The sequence below is a fragment of the Mytilus trossulus genome, chromosome 5, assembly GCF_036588685.1.
Source record: "Mytilus trossulus isolate FHL-02 chromosome 5, PNRI_Mtr1.1.1.hap1, whole genome shotgun sequence".
Classification (NCBI taxonomy): Eukaryota; Metazoa; Mollusca; class Bivalvia; order Mytilida; family Mytilidae; genus Mytilus; species Mytilus trossulus.
Window position 1 is genome coordinate 84,853,054 of NC_086377.1, and position 17,667 is coordinate 84,870,720.

Genomic DNA, 17,667 nt, shown 5'->3' on the forward strand with positions numbered 1-17,667 from the left:
TCATGAGTTAATGCACGGACACCATTTGATAACCGCCCGCCCTCCCACCCAATTATCCAACCGCCCGCCCGCCCGCCGTACATCCCCAAATCAATAACCGACATTTTTGTCACAAAAATCCGGTTAAAAACTGCAAAAATGTCCTTAAAATTACTAATTCTGGGGCAGCAACCCAACAACAGGTTGTCTGTTTTGTCTGAAAATTTCAGGGCAGATAGATCTTGACCTAATAGATTATTTTACCCCATGTCAGATTTGCTCTAAATGCTTTGGTTTTAGAGTAATAAGCCAAAATCTACATGTTACCCCTATGTTCTATTTTTAGCCATGGCGGCCATCTTGGTTTGGCAGGGTCACACCACACATTTTTAAAACTAGATAGCCAAATGATGATTGTGGCTAAGTTTGGTTAAATTTGGCCAAGTAGTTTCAGAGGAGAAGATTTTTTTATAAGAATACTAAAATTTTAGAAAAATTTGTTAAAAATTGACTATAAAGGGCAATAACTCCTTAATTGGTTAACTGACAATTTTGGTCATGTTGATCTATTTGTAGATCTTACTTTGCTAAACATTATTGCTGTTTACAGTTTATCTATCATGATCTATATCTATAATAATATTTAAGAAAAATAAGCAAAAACTGCAAAATGTCCTTAAAACTACTTATTCAGGGGCTGCAACCCAACAACGGGTTGTCCGATTTGTCTGAAGATTTCAGGGCAAATAGATCTTGACCTTATAGATTATTTTACCCCCATGTCAGATTTGCTGTAAATCCTTTGGTTTTAAGAGTTATAAGCCAAAATCTACATTTTCCCCCTATGTTCTATTTTTAGCCATGGCGGCCATCTTGGTTGGTTGGCAGGGTCACGCCACACATTTTTTTTAACTTAATACCCCAAAGATGATTGTGGCTAAATTTGGATTAATTTGGCCCAGTAGTTTCAGAGGAGAAGATTTTTGTAAAAGATTACTAAGATTTACGAAAAATGGTTAAAAATATACTATAAAGGGCAATAACTCCTAAAGGGGTCAACTGATCATTTCGGTCGTTTTGACTTATTTGTAAATCTTACTCTGCTGAACATCATTGCTGTTTACAGTTTATCTCTATCTATAATAATATTCAAGATAAAAACCAACCAGATGCTCCGCAGGGCGTAGCTTTATACGACCGCAGAGGTTGAACCCTGAACGGTTGGGGCAAGTATGGACACAACATTCAAGCTGGATTCCGCTCTAAATTTGGATTGTGATTAAATAGTTGACACAGCATAGGTTTCTGACACAGAATGAATGTATTCAAATGAACTTAAAATTTTTGTTTTCTCTTAGAGCAATTCACTATGCTGTTGAATATTAATCCTCTCAAAAAAATGTTTGAAGAAATTTTCTTTTTATTTATGAAATTTCAAATGAGAAAAATTTAACCCAATTTTTTATTCACATCCCCCTTTCCCTTATTCCAAAACTAATTTCAATTAAAATATTCTAATGGAGTTTGCAACAATTACTACTCATTTAAATACATGATGTTAAAAAACTGCTTGTTATCACTGAATGGTAAAGATTATTTAAATTTATCAGTTGGTAGTAAAAAGTGAATATACATTGTATATTGTATATAACAAAGATTTAAGTTGATTCTGGACAAAGAAAGATAACTCCAATTAAAAAAAATTCTTGCAGATATTTCTTGCTTACTATACTGGACAAAGAAAGATAACTCTTAATTAAAAAAAAATTTGCTATTTCACAATATTGTGAAATTAGATATTTCTTGCCATTGCACAATACTGTGCAATTGAAAAGACTTGCTATTGCACAATACTTAATATAATAATTTTAGATCCTGATTTGGACCAACTTGAAAACTGGGCCCATAATCAAAAATCTAAGTACATGTTTAGATTCAGCATATCAAAGAGGCCCAAGAATTTAATTTTTGTTAAAATCAAACTTAGTTTAATTTTGGACCCTTTGCACTTTAATTTAGACCAATTTTAAAACTGGACCAAAAGTCAAGAATCTACATACACAGTTAGATTTGGCATATTAAAGAACCCCAATTATTCAATTTTTAGTGAAATCAAACAATGTTTAATTTTGGACCCCGATTTGGGCCAACTTGAAAACTGGGCCAATAATCAAAAATCTAAGTACATTTTTAGATTCAGCATATCAAAGAACCCCAAGGTTTCAATTTTTGTTAAAATCAAACTAAGTTTAATTTTGGACCCTTTGGACCTTAATGTAGACCAATTTGAAAACGGGACCAAAAATTAAGAATCTACATACACAGTTAGATTCGGCATATTAAAGAACCCCAATTATTCAATTTTGATGAAATCAAACAAAGTTTAATTTTGGACCCTTTGGGACCCTTTTTCCTTAACTGTTGGGACCAAAACTTCCAAAATCAATACCAACCTTCCTTTTATAGTCATAAACCTTGTGTTTAAATTTCATAGATTTCTATTTACTTATACTAACGCTATGGTGCGAAAACCAAGAAAAATGCTTATTTGGGTCCCTTTTTGGCCCCTAATTCCTAAACTGTTGGGAACGAAACTCCCAAAATCAATACCAACCTTCCTTTTGTGGTCATAAACATTGTGTTTAAATTTCATTGATTTCTATTTACTTAAACTAAAGTTATTGTGCGAAAACCAAGAATAATGCTTATTTGGGCCCTTTTTTGGCCCCTTATTCCTAAACTGTTGAAAATAAAACTCCCAAAATCAATCCCAACCTTTATTTTGTGGTTATAAACCTTGTGTCAAAATTTCATAGATTTCTATTAACTTAAACTAAAGTTATAGTGCGAAAACCAAGAAAATGCTTATTTGGGCCCTTTTTGGCCCCTTATTCCTAAAATGTTGGGACCAAAACTCCCAAAATCAATACCAGCCTTCCTTTTATGGTCATAAACCTTGTGTTAAAATGTCATAGATTTCTATTCACTTTTACTAAAGTTAGAGTGCGAAAACTAAAAGTATTCGGACGACGACGACGACGACGACGACGCCAACGTGATAGCAATATACGACGAAAATTTTTTCAAAATTTGCGGTCGTATAAAAACAGTAAAATGTCCTTAAAATTATCAATTTAGGGGCAGCAACCAAACAACGGGTTGTCCGATTCATCTGAAAATTTCAGGGCAGATAGATCTTGACCTGATAAACAATTTAACCCCAGTCATATTTGCTCTAAATGCTTTGGTTTTTTATTAATAAGCATAAAACTGCATTTTACCCCATTGTTCTATTTTTAGCCATGGTGGCCATCTTAGTTGGTTTGGGACACAATTTTTAAACTGGATACCCCAATGATGATTGTGGCCAAGTTTGGTTAAATTTAGCCTAGTAGTTTCAGAGGAGAAGATTTTTGTAAAAGAATACTAAAATTTTAGAAAAATGGTTAAAAATTGACTATAAAGGGCATGTTGACTTATTTGTAAATCTTACTCTGCTGAACATTATTGCAGTTTACAGTTTATCTCTATCTATAATAATATTCAAGATAACAACCAAAAACAGTTAAATTTCCTAAAATTACCAATTTAGGGGCAGCAACCCAACAACGGGTTGTCCCATTCATCTGAATATTTCAGCGCAGATAGAACTTAACCTGATAAACAATTTTACCCCCATGTCAGATTTGCTCTAAATGCTTAGGTTTTTGAGTTATAAGCCAAAAACTGCATTTTGCCCCTATGTTCTATTTTTAGCCATGGCGGCCATCTTGGTTGGTTTGGCGGGTCACCGTACACAATTTTTAAACAAAATACCCCAATGATGATTGTGGCTAAGTTTGGTTAAATTTGGCCCAGTAGTTTCAGATCTAGAAGAGAAGATTTTTGTAAAAGAATACTAAAATTTACGAAAAATGCTTAAAAATTGACTATAAAGGGCAATAGCTCCTAAAGGGGTCAACTGACCATTTTGGTCATGTTCACTTATTTGTAAATCTTACTCTGCTGAACATTATTGCAGTTTACAGTTTATCTCTATCTATAATAATATTCAAGATAACAACCAAAAACAGTTAGATTTCCTTAAAATTACCAATTTAGGGGCAGCAACACAACAACGGGTTGTCTGATTCATCTGAAATTTTCAGGGCAGATAGATCTTAACCTGATAAACAATTTTACCCCCATGTCAGATTTGCTCTAAATGCTTTGGTTTTTGAGTTATAAGCCAAAAACTGCATTTTGCCCCTATGTTCTATTTTTAGCCATTGCGGTCATCTTGGTTGGTTTGGCGGGTTACCGGACACAAGTTTTTAACTAGATACCCCAATGATGATTGTGGCCAACTTTGGTTAAATTTGGCCCACAAGTTTCAGAGGAGAAGGTTTTTGTAAAAGTTAACGACGACGGACGACGCCAGACGCCAAGTGATGGGAAAAGCTCACTTGGCCCTTTGGGCCAGGTGAGCTTAAAATAAGAGACATCCGACAGATGAGAACACAGATTTTAAACATTAGTCTTTCACATATGCCAACATGTATATTCATGTATTAGGCAACAAGCTTGGAACTGTCAACTTACAAAAATTACTACAATGACATTGAAAACTACAGTCAACTGTTCAATTGTAATTTCTTTGTACCAAGTCTGTTTTGTCTCTCATAATCTGTAAATATCTTTTAAAGTAAGACAAGACTATTTACCTTAAGGAAGTCCATCACTTCTTCCTTCTTCCTTTTTCTCTCTTCATCATCATAGCTTTCTATTTTTACCAGATCATAAGGAGTCTTACCCTGAAATACAATCAAATAATCTTTCATTAATTATACACATATATATCTTTTATTTCAAAAACTGTAAAACATTAAATAATAGGTAACTGTTGCATTAATTTTACCTATACAACATGTACAATGTAAAACGATAAATAATAGGTAACTGTTGCATTAATTTTACCTATGCAATGCAGAATGTTGTCTTATTTATATATACTTGAAATAAAAACCAGTGAACCTAAACCAACAACAAATATGAAGTGTCATTATAAAGAGATCAATGAATAATATTTGAGATTTTGCTGTTAAGAAATTATTGAATGATTGGTGTAGGGTGTGTGGGTGAAATGTGATAAGATGGTAGTTATATGTGTTGCTGGAGTATAATCAAATGGTAGTTTTGTTAATAGTGTATGATTGGTGTAAGATGTGTTGCTGGAGTATAATTAAATGGTAGTTTTGTTAGTAGTGTATGATTGGTGTAAGATGTGTTGCCGGAGTATGCTGAGATGGTAGTTTTGATAAAAGTGTATGATTGGTGTAAGATGTGTTGCTGGAGTATAATTAAATGGTAGTTTTGTTAGTAGTGTATGATTGGTGTAAGATGTGTTGCCGGAGTATGCTGAGATGGTAGTTTTGATAAAAGTGTATGATTGGTGTAGGGTGTGTTGGTGGAATGTGATTGAATGGTAGTTTTGTTAATAGTGTATAATTGGTGTAAGGTGTATTGGTAGAATGTGATTAGATGGTAGTTTTGTAAACAGTGAATGATTGGTGTAAGATCTGTTGGTGAAATGTGATTAGGTGGTAGTAAAGTGTGTTGTTGGAGTATGATTAGATGGTAGTTTTGTTAAATAGTGTATGATTGGTGTGAGGTGCATTAGTGGAATGTGATTAGATGGAAGTAAGATGTGTTGCTGGAGTATGATTAGATGTTTGTTTTGTTAGTAGTTTAGGATTCGTGTTAGGTGTGTTGGTGGAGTATGATGAGATGGCAGTTGTGTCAGTAATGTAGGATTGGTGTTAGGTGTTTTGGTGGGGTATGATGAGATGGTAGTTGTGTCAGTAATGTATGATTGGTGTTAGGTGTGTTGGTGGAGTATGATGAGATGGTTGTAGTGTCATTAATGTAGGATTGGTGTTAGGTGTGTTGGTGATGTATGATGAGATGGTAGTTGTGTCAGTAGTGTAGGATTGGTGTTTGGTGTGTTGGTAGAGTATGATGCGATGGTAGTAGTGTCAGTAGTGTAGGAAGGGTTCTTGGTGTGTTGGTGGAGTATGATGAGATGGTAGTTGTGTCAGTAATGTCGGATTGGTATTAGGTGTGTAGGTAGAGTATGATGAGATGGTAGTTGTGTCAGTAATGTCGGATTGGTGTTAGGTGAATTGGCAGAGTTTGATGAGATGGTAGTTGTGTCAGTAATGTAGGATTGGTGTAAGTTGAGTCGGTAGAGTATGATGAGATGGTAGTTGTGTCAGTAGTGTATGATTGGTGTAAGGTGTGTTGGTAGAGTATGATGAGATGGTAGTTGTGTCAGTAATGTAGAATTGGTGTTAGGTGTGTTGGTAGAGTATGATGAGATGGTTGTATAGTCAGTAATGTAGGATTGGTGTAAGGAGTGTTGGTGGAGTATGATGAGATGGTAGTTGTGTCAGTAATGTAGGATTGTTGATAAGTGTGTTGGTGATGTATGATGAGATGGTAGTTGTGTCAGTAGTGTAGGATTGGTGTTAGGTGTGTTGGCGGAGTATGATGAGATGGTTGTTGTGTCAGTAATGTAAGATTTGTGTTAGGTTTTTTGGTGGAGTATGATGAGATGGTAGTTGTGTCAGTAGTGTAGGATTGGTGTTAGGTGTGTTGGTGGAGTATAATGAGATGGTAGTTGTGTCAGTAATGTAGGATTGGTGTTAGGTGTGTTGGCGGAGTATGATGAGATGGTTGTTGTATCAGTAGTGTAGGATTGGTGTTAGGTGTTTTGGTGGAGTATGATGAGATGGTAGTTGTGTCAGTAATGTAGGATTGGTGTTAAGGGTGTTGGTGATGTATGATGAGATGGTAGTTGTGTCAGTAGTGTAGGATTGGTGTTAGGTGTGTTGGTGGAGTATGATGAGATGGTAGTTGTGTCAGTAGTGTAGGATTGGTGTAGGGTGTGTTGGTAGAGTATGATGAGATGGTTGTAGTGTCAGTAATGTAGGATTGGTGTTAGATGTGTTGGTAGAGTATGATGAGATGGTAGTTGTGTCAGTAGTGTAGGATTGGTGTAAGGTGTGTTGGCAGAGTATGATGAGATAGTAGTTGTGTCAGTAATGTAGGATTGGTGTTAGATGTGTTGGTAGAGTATGATGAGATGGTGTAGTGTCTGTAATGTAGGATTGGTGTTAGATGTGTTGGTGGAGTGTGATGAGATGGTAGTTGTGTCAGTAGTGTAGGATTAGTGTAAGGTGTGTTGGCAGAGTATGATGAGATGGTAGTTGTGTCAGTAATGTAGGATTGGTGTTAGGTGAGTTGGTAGAGTATCATGAGTATGATGAGATGGTAGTTGTGTCAGTAATGTAGGATTTGTGTTAGGTGTGTTGGTTGGGTATGATAAGATGATAGTTGTGTCAGTAGTATATGATTGATGTAGGGTGTGTTGGTAGAGTATCATGAGATGGTTGTTGTGTCAGTAGTGTAGGATTGGTGTTAGGTGTGTTGGTGGAGTATGATGAGATGGTAGTTGTGTCAGTAGTGTAGGATTGGTGTTAGGTGTGTTGGTGGAGTATAATGAGATTGTAGTTGTGTCAGTAATGTAGGATTGGTGTTAGGTGTGTTGGCAGAGTATGATGAGATGGTTGTTGTATCAGTAGTGTAGGATTGGTGTTAGGTGTTTTGGTGGAGTATGATGAGATGGTAGTTGTGTCAGTAATGTAGGATTGGTGTTAAGTGTGTTGGTGATGTATGATGAGATGGTAGTTGTGTCAGTAGTGTATTATTGGTGTTAAGTGTGTTGGTGGAGTATGATGAGATGGTTGTTGTGTCAGTAATGTAGGATTGGTGTAGGGTGTGTTGGTAGAGTATGATGAGATGGTTGTAGTGTCAGTAATGTAGGATTGTTGTTAGATGTGTTGGCAGAGTATGATGAGATGGTAGTTGTGTCAGTAGTGTAGGATTAGTGTAAGGTGTGTTGGCAGAGTATGATGAGATGGTAGTTGTGTCAGTAATGTAGGATTGGTGTTAGATGTGTTGGTAGAGTATGATGAGATGGTTGTAGTGTCAGTAATGTAGGATTGGTGTTATGTGTGTTGGTGATGTATGATGATATGGTAGTTGTGTCAGTAGTGTAGGATTGGTGTTAGGTGTGTTGGTGGAGTATGATGAGATGGTAGTTGTGTCAGTAGTGTATGATTGGTGTTAGGTGTGTTGGTGGAGTGTGATGAGATAATAGTTGTGTCAGTAGTATATGATTGGTGTTAAGTGTGTTGGTAGAGTATCATGAGATGGTAGTTGTGTCAGTAGTGTAGGATTGGTGTGGGTGTGTTGGTGGAGTATGATGAGATGATAGTTGTGTCAGTAGTATATGATTGATGTAGGGTGTGTTGGTAGAGTATCATGATATGGTAGTTGTATCAGTAGTGTAGGATTGGTGTTAGGTGTGTTGGCGGAGTATGATGAGATGGTAGTTGTATCAGTAGTGTAGGATTGGTGTTAGGTGTTTTGGTGGAGTATGATGAGATGGTAGTTGTGTCAGTAATGTAGGATTGGTGTTAGGTGTGTTGGTAGGTTGAGGTCAAGTGAAAACTGTCTGACGGGCATGAGGACCTTCCAAATACAGTTATACTTTTACTTATAAAAGATAATTTAACATTACAAACATTTTTTTTTTTTCAAGTAGTCACTGAACCATGAAACTGAGGTCAAGGACATTGGACATGTGACTGGCGGAAACTTCGTAACATGAGGCATCCATCTACAAAGTATTAAGCATCAAGGTCTTCCTCCTTCTAAAATATAAAGCTTTTAAGAAGTAAGCTAACGCCTCCACCACTGCTTGATCACTATGCCTATGCCGAGCTTTCTGAGATTAAAGTCGCAGGCTGGACAAAAAATAATCAGTTTTAAGGGGGCTTGCGGGTCTAAATATTTTTTTTAATTTAAAAAAAATGTGGTCACCGTTCATTTACGCTCACAATCTGCCTTCTAAAGAAATATACATTTTAGTTAATGTCCTTTTTTCTGTTGACCTAATAGGGGAAATATTTGTAATATCGAAATAAAAAAAGAACTAAATTACAGAAATCGCTTAAATTTTACAGTTATTTAGTTGATGTACAGCTTTTTCGAAAACAACAATAAACAAGAGGCTCTCAAGAGCCTGAATCGCTCACCTTAATTCTTTTGGTTAAATCTCTCATCAATGATTATTTTGGCTTTCAACTTATTTAAATGTTTTTTGGATCGTCCTATTTTCTTCAAAAGCCAAAAAAAATAATCATTTTCTCCTATGTTCTATTTTAGCCATAGGAGCTATGTTTCTTGACATACAAGGAAATAAAATATAAAATTTATACTAGATACTCTGAAACTCATTTAGCCTAAGTTTGGCTGAAATTGATACAGCAGTTTCAAAGGAGGAGATTTTTTAAAGTAAGTCAACATGATGAACAAATTGTGAAAAAAGTCTTTGTCTTTAAAGGGCAATAACTCCTTAAGGGGTCAATTGACAATTTTGGTCAAATTGACTTAATTGAACATCTTACTTTGCTGAACATTATTGCTGTTTACAGTTTATTTCTATCTATAATTATATTCAAGATAATAAACAAAAACAGCAAAATTTCCTTAAAATTATCAATTCAGGGGCAGCAACCCAACAACAGGTTTTCTGATTCATCTGAAAATTTCAGGGCAGATAGATCTTGACCTGAGAAACAATGTTACTTAATGTCAGATTTGCTCTAAATGCTTTGGTTTTTGAGTTATAAGCCACAAACTGCATTTGACCCCTATGTTCTATTTTTAGCAATGGTGACCATGTTTGTTGATAGATCATAACTTCAGATACAATTTACAAACTAGATGCCCTAAGGAACATTCAGTTAAAGTTTGGAAGTATTTGGCCCAGTAGTTTCAGAGGAGAAGATTTTTGTAAAAGATTACTAAGATTTACGAAAAATGGTTAAAAATTGACTATAAAGGGCAGTAACTCCTAAAGGGGTCAACTGACCATTTCCGTCATGTTGACTTATTTGTAAATCTTACTTTGCTGAACATTATTGCTGTTTACAGTTTATCTCTATCTATAATAATATTCAAGCAAATAACCAAAAACAGCGAAATTTCTTTAAAATTACCAATTCAGGGGCAGAACCCAACAACAAGGTTGTCTGATTCATCTGAAAATTTCAGGGCAGATAGATCTTGACCTGATAAACAATATTATCCCTGTCAGATTTGCTCTTAATGCTTTGGTTTTTGAGTTATAAGCCAAAAACTGCATTTGACCCCTATGTTCTATTTTTAGCAATGGCGACCATGTTTGTTGATAGATCACAACTTCGGATACAATTTACAAACTAGATGCCCTAAGGAACATTCAGTTAAAGTTTGGAAGTATTTGGCCCAGTAGTTTCAGAGAAGAAGATTTTTGTAAAAGATTACTAAGATTTACGAAAAATGGTTAAAAATTGACTATAAAGGGCAATTACTCCTAAAGGGATCAACTGACCATTTCCGTCATGTTGACTTATTTGTAAATCTTACTTTGCTGAACATTATTCCTGTTTACAGTTTATCTCTATCTATAATAATATTCAAGATAAGAACCAAAAACAGCAAAATTTCCTTAAAATTACCAATTCAGGGGCAGCAACCCAACAACAGGTTGTCTGATTCATCTGAAAATTTCAGGCAGATAGATCTTGACCTGATTTACAACGTAACCCCAGTCAGATTTGCTCTAAATGCTTTGGTTTTTGAGTTATAAACCAAAAACTGCATTTGACCCCTATGTTCTATTTTTAGCAATGGCGACCATGTTTGTTGATAGAACATAACTTCGGATACAATTTACAAACTAGATACCCTAAGGAACATTCAATTAAAGTTTGGAAGTATTTGGCCCAGTAGTTTCAGAGGAGAAGATTCTTGAAATAGTTTAGGACGACAGACGATGACAGACGACGACAGATGACGGACGACAGACGACGGACGACGACGGACGCCAAGTGATGGCATAAGCTCACTTGTCCCTTCGGGACAGGTGAGCTAAAAATATAGGTCACCAATGAGTAAATTTTAGATATTTCTATTTAAATGCCAAACAAGAGGCTGTCACAACGACAGCAAACTGGATTTATTATCATTTATTTGTGTCCTGGCAATATCACAAGAACCATTACTCTTGAACGGTAAAAGTCAAAATCGTCATTATTGAACTTGACCTATATTTTGTCATCAGTATAAACAAGATATAAAAATTTCAAAAGCTTTGGTTGAATGGTTCATGAGAAAATGCACGGACACGACTGGAAACACCATTTTTCAATCTTTCAAGAACCATAACTCCTGAACGGTAAAAGTCAAAATTGTCATAATTGAACTTGACTTCCATTTTGTCATCAGTAACAACATATTAAAATTTTGGAAGCTTTGGAAGAACAGTTCATGCGTAAATGCACGGACATGACTGGAAACTCCATTTTTCAATCTTTCAAGAACCATAACTCCTGAACGGTAAAAGTCAAAATCGTCATTATTGAACTTGACCTTCATTTAGTTGTCAGTAACAACATATTAAAATTTTAAAAGCTTTGGTTGAACGGTTCATGAGTTAATGCACGGACAACATTTGATTACCGCCATCCCGCCTGCCTGACTGCCCGACCGCCGTACATCCCCAAATCAATAACCGACATTTTTGTCACAAAAATCCGATTAAAAATGGCATTTTTGCACCAAAGGCAGATAATTTGGAGCTTTTTCAATGATATCTACATTTTAAAAGTCACCTAAGGCCAACAAGAATTGATTTTTTGGAATGATTCTTGTACCATAATGATAAAGTAATAACTACTTAAGGTAATAAAATGAAATTTGTAATGAAAAATCATTAATTTTTTTCTGAAAATCTTATACCTGTGAGCCTCCTTAAGAAAACTGTGTGCATTCATTAAGTGTAATAACAAAAAGGTTTGTCCCTCCATGTAAAAGTTACGCACAGACTGATTTCTTCATATTTAGTTTGACCTGTTTATTAAACAGGTATTTCATCATAAACTTAAAAGTTGTACTTTATTATATTTTATCTGCAGCTGTTTACCCTCAACTATTTGTATTTATATTGTAATTGTACTTTCTCTGTTGACTTGTATTTAGTTTTTAGAGAATAAAATATCTATCTATCTAATAAGAATAAAACGGAATGTTACCTTCAATGTTTTCACCCAAGGACTGCATCCTTGATCTATTAAACATTTTGTTACATCAATCTGTCCCCTCTGAGCAGCCCAATGTAAAGCTGTTTGTCCATCCTATAACAATATAAAAATATAAACATGTTAAGGGTGTGTGATAACAAAATCAAGAGAGGAGTCAAACAATTTACCAAATGTAAGAAATATAACATCGGGTAAGAAAATATCCAATTATATCTGTGTATAAACTATTAAATGGTACATTAAGATATATAAATTCAATGTATATTTTTTCTGATTCAGTGAAACAAAGCAGGTAAAAAAATAGTAAACTCTTAATTATATAAGTGTAACAAGTCAAATAATAGCAACACTCACTTTATATAAGTCTTACAAGTATTTGTTGTCCATTTAACATGTATGATCAACAAAATGATTTTATGTTGATTCAGTAGAATGATCAAAGTTGAAAAAAAAACTTTTTTTCAAGAAACATTAAAACGAGTTATATTTTCTGATTCAGTTTGAAGAGACAAGAAAAATAAGACCCCACTTTATATAATTCTGTCAAGTATTTTTTATTTTTAAAAGATGTTTAACATTAGATCTGTAGAGTTAACATTATCTGACTAAAGATGTAAACACAACTTTTTCTCATCAACTTCTCATTAAAATCAGATGTTAACAAAATAATTTTTTGTCAGGAAACAAAATAAAACCTCAACTATCTGATTCAGTTCTGTGTTACGAATAAAATGAGACCCCACTTTAAATAATTCTAACAAATATTTGTTGTCCATTAAACCTGTCTGATTAATAACATGATTTTGTGTAGATTCTGTATAAAGTGATGTTTGGTCAGAGTAAGGTGATTATATCTATCATTACCGGGTTTGTAGCGTCTAACTGACTGCCGTGAGTGACCAGGTAAGTCATCACCTCCAGGTGTCCTCCCCTAGCGGCAAACATTAATGGTGTCCTTCCCAACTGTAATATGAACATAATAACAGACATCAACACTTGTGTCATAAACTGGACAATGTTGTGTAATAAATATAAACAAAATATATATCACATGAATCAGTGGTCAAAACTGAATAAAATGACTAGTCACACTTTTATTTCTATTCTACATAAACAACAAATAAACAACATGTTTTATTGTGAGATGTCAGAACTTCCATCAGAACTGTCAGGTAAAAAAAAACACTTTTTTCTAGAAACATAAACAATATTTATATCAATGGACTCAGCTGGACAAGACAATTAAAATGAGACCCCACTTTATATAAATCTAACAAATATGTGTTGTCCATTAAATCTGTCTGATTAACAATGATTACGTAGAACGATCAAAGTTAAAAAAAAAAAAAAAAATTTCAAGAAACATTAAAATGAGTTATATTTTCTGATTCAGTATGAAGAGACAAGAAAATTAAGACCCCACTTTATATAATTCTGTCAAGTATTTGTTATTTTTAAAAGGCATTTTACATTAAATCTGTAGAATTAACATTATCTAACTAAAGATGTTAACACAACTTGTTCTCATCAAATTCTCATTAAAATCAGTTGTTAACAAAATATTTTTTCGTCAGGAAACAAAATAAAACCTTAACGATCTGATTCAGTTCTGTGTTACGAATAAAATGAGACCCCACTTTATATAATTCTAACAAATATGTGTTGTCCATTAAACCTGTCTAATTAACAACATGATTTTGTGTAGATTCTGTATAAAGTGATGTTTGGTCAGAGTAAGGTGATTATATCTATCATTACCAAGGTGTCTCTGGCCTCTAACTGACTGCCGTGAGTGACCAGGTAAGTCACCACCTCCAGGTTTCCCCACACAACCGCCAACATTAATGGTGTAAATCCTCCCTGTAATATCAACATATAACAGACATCAAAACTTGTGTCATAAACTGGACAATGTTGTGTAATAAATATAAACAAAATATATATCACATGAATCAGTGGTCAAAACTGAATAAAATGACCAGTCACACTTGTATTTATATTCTACATAAACAACATGTTTTATTGTGAGATGTCAGAACTTCCATCAGAAATGTCAGGTTAAAAAAAACTTTTTTCTAGAAACATAAACAATATTTATATCAATGGACTCAGCTGGACAAGACAATTAAAATGAGACCCCACTTTATATAATTCTATCAAATATTTGTTGTCCATTAAATCTGTCTGATTAACAATGATTACATAGAATGATCAACAGTTTTTAAAAAAAAAAAAAATTTCAAGAAACATTAAAATGAGTTATATTTTCTGATTTAGTACGAAGAGACGAGAAAAATAAGACCCCACTTTATATAATTCTGTCGAGTATTTGTTATTTTTAAAAGATGTTTTACATTAGATCTGTAGAATTAATATTATCTGACTACAGAAGTTATTACAACTTTTTCTCATCAACTTCTTATTAAAATCAAATGTTTACAAAATAATTTTTCATCAGGAAACAAAATAAAACCTTAACTATCTGATTCAGTTCTGTGTTACGAATAAAATGAGACCCCACTTTATATAATTCTAACAAATATTTGTTGTCCATTAAACCTGTCTGATTAACAACATGATTTTGTGTAGATTCTGTATAAAGTGATGTTTGGTCAGAGTAAGATGATTATATCTATCATTACCAAGGTGGATGTAGCTTCTAACTGACTGCCGTGAGTGACCAGGTAAGTCACCACCTCCAAGTGTCCGTACTTAGCTGCCAACATTAATGTTGTCAAGTATTTGTTATTTTTAAAAGATGTTTTACATTAGATCTGTAGAATTAACATTATCTGACTAAAGATGTTAACACAACTTTTTCTCATCAACTTCTCATTAAAATCAGATGTTTACAAAATAAGTTTTCATCAGGAAACAAAATAAAACCTTAACTATCTGATTCAGTTCTGTGTTACAAATAAAATGAGACCCCACTTTATATAATTCTAACAAATATGTGTTGTCCATTAAACCTGTCTGATTAACAGTATTTTGTGTCTTTTCAAAATAATGTCAAAGCTTAGAAAATATTTAGTGGTATTTCCGTGTAAAATGTTGGGTGTCTACCAGCTGCTTCATATCATGTGAGTTGTTGTGTATAAGGGTTATATAGCAATGGTGTATGTTTGTGGTGAGTATAAGGGTGATATAGCAATGGTGTATGTTTGTGGTGAGTATAAGGGTAATATAGCAATGGTGTATGTTTGTGGTGAGTATAAGGGTTATATAGCAATGGTGTATGTTTGAGTTGAGTATAAGGGTAATATAGCAATGGTGTATGTTTTTGTTGAGTATAAGGGTAATATAACAATGGTGTATGTTTGTGGTGAGTGTAAGGGTTATATAGCAATGGTGTATGTTTGTGTTGAGTATAAGGGTAATATAGCAATGGTGTATGTTTGTGGTGAGTATAAGGGTAATATAGCAATGGTGTATGTTTGTGTTGAGTATAAGGGTAATATAGCAATGGTGTATGTTTGTGTTGAGTATAAGGGTAATATAGCAATGGTGTATGTTTGTGGTGAGTGTAAGGGTAATATAGCAATGGTGTATGATTGTGGTGAGTATAAGGGTAATATACCAATGGTGTATGTTTGTGGTGAGTATAAGTAAAGAACTGCAATAAGCCAAGTTTGTTTTTTTCAAGTTTGCATTGCCTATAAGTGTCATCTGTAACTTGTTTGTGATGAGTGTAATAATGTCATTGCTATGTCACATGGTGGTGTTGAGTATAAGAATGTCATTGCTATGTCACATGGTGGTGTTGAGTATAAGAGTGTCATTGCTATGTCACATGTTGGTATTAAGGTAAAGAGTTTCATTGCTATGTCACATGTTGGTGTTGAGGTAAAGAGTGTCATTGATATGTCACATGTTGGTCTTGACTATAAGAGTGTCATTGCTATGTCACATGTTGGTGTTGAGTATCAGAATGTCATTGCTATGTCACATGTTGGTAATGACTATAAGAATGTCTTTGCTATGTCACATGTTGGTGTTGACTATAAGAGTGTCATTGCTATGTCACATGTTGGTGTTGAGTATAAGAATGTCATTGCTATGTCACATGTTGGTGTTGAATATAAGAGTGTCACTGCTATGTCACATATTGGTATTGAGTATAAGAGTGTCACTGCTACGTCACATGCTGGTGTTGAGTATAAGAGTGTCACTGCTACACCACATGTTGGTGTTGATTATACAAGAGTTATTGCTATGTTACATGTTGGTGTTGAGTATAATAGTGTCATTGCTATGTCACATGTTGGTGTTGAGTATAAGAGTGTCATTGCTATGTCACATGTTGGTGTTGACTAATATTGTCATTGCTATGTCACATGTTGGTGTTGAGTATAAGAGTGTCACTGCTATGTCACATGTTGGTGTTGACTATAAGAGTGTCAGTGCTATGTCACATGTTGGTGTTGAGTATAAAATTGTAATTGCTATGTCACATGTTGGTGTTGAATATAAGAATGTGATAGCTATGTCATTTGTTGATGTTGAGGTAAAGAGTGTCATTGCTGTGTCACATGTTGGTGTTGACTATAAGAATGTGATAGCTATGTCACTTGTTGATGTTGAGGTAAAGAGTGTCATTGCTGTGTCACATGTTGGTGTAGAGTATAATAGTGTCACTGCTATGTCACATGTTGGTGATGGGTATAAGAGTGTCATTGCTATGTCACATGTAAGGGTTGACTATAAGAGTGTGAGTTGTCTTGTTTGTGATGAGCATGATGAGCGTAAGAAAGTCATTGCTACATCACATGTTGGTGATAAGCGTAATAATGTCATTGCTATGTCACATGTTGGTGTTGACTATAATAGTGTCATTGCTACGTCACATGTTGGTGTTGAGTATAATAGTGTCACTGCTACGTCACATGTTGGTGTTGAGTATAAGAGTGTCCTTCCTATGTCACATGTTGGTGTTGACTATAATTATGTCATTGCTATGTCACATGTTGGTGTTGAGATAAAGAGTTTCATTGATATGTCAAATTTTGGTGTTTAGGTAAAGAATGTCATTGCTATGTCACATGTTAGTGTTGAATATAATAGTGTCACTGCTATGTCACATATTGATATTGAGGTAAAGAGTTTCATTGCTATGTCACATGTTGGTGTTTAGATAAAGAATGTCATTGCTATGTCACATGTTGGTGTTGACTATAAGAGTGTCATTGCTATGTCACCTGTTGGTGTTGACTATGAGAGTGTCATTGCTGAGTGACATGTTGGTGTTGAGGGAAAGTGTTGAGCATATGAGTGTCATTGCTATTTCACATGTTGGGGTTGACTATAAGAGTGTCATTGCTATGTCACATGTTGGTGTTGAGGTAAATAGTGTCATTGATATGCGTTTTGTACCTTTTTGCATAGCTCTTCATCGTTTTCATAAGCTTTGGATTTTCAAATATTTTGTCCTCGAGCATCACTGAAGAGACATTTATTGGCGAAATCCGCATCTCGTACAGAAAAAAATGGTAATGTT

General features: G+C 34.4%; 1 protein-coding gene across 1 annotated transcript in view; it reads right to left on the minus strand.

Moving 5' to 3' along the window:
- Positions 1-13,124, minus strand: part of LOC134719221 (uncharacterized) — a 74,451-nt gene extending 61,327 nt beyond the window's left edge. Inside the window, exons 1-3 of the mRNA XM_063582226.1 lie at positions 13,035-13,124; positions 12,162-12,263; positions 4,683-4,772 (exon numbers count right to left, since the gene is read on the minus strand). Coding sequence (XP_063438296.1) covers positions 4,683-4,772; positions 12,162-12,263; positions 13,035-13,115 — 273 coding nt within the window. The 5' untranslated portion in view covers positions 13,116-13,124. The remainder of the gene's footprint in view (positions 1-4,682; positions 4,773-12,161; positions 12,264-13,034) is intronic.
- Positions 13,125-17,667: the final 4,543 nt, after the last annotated feature.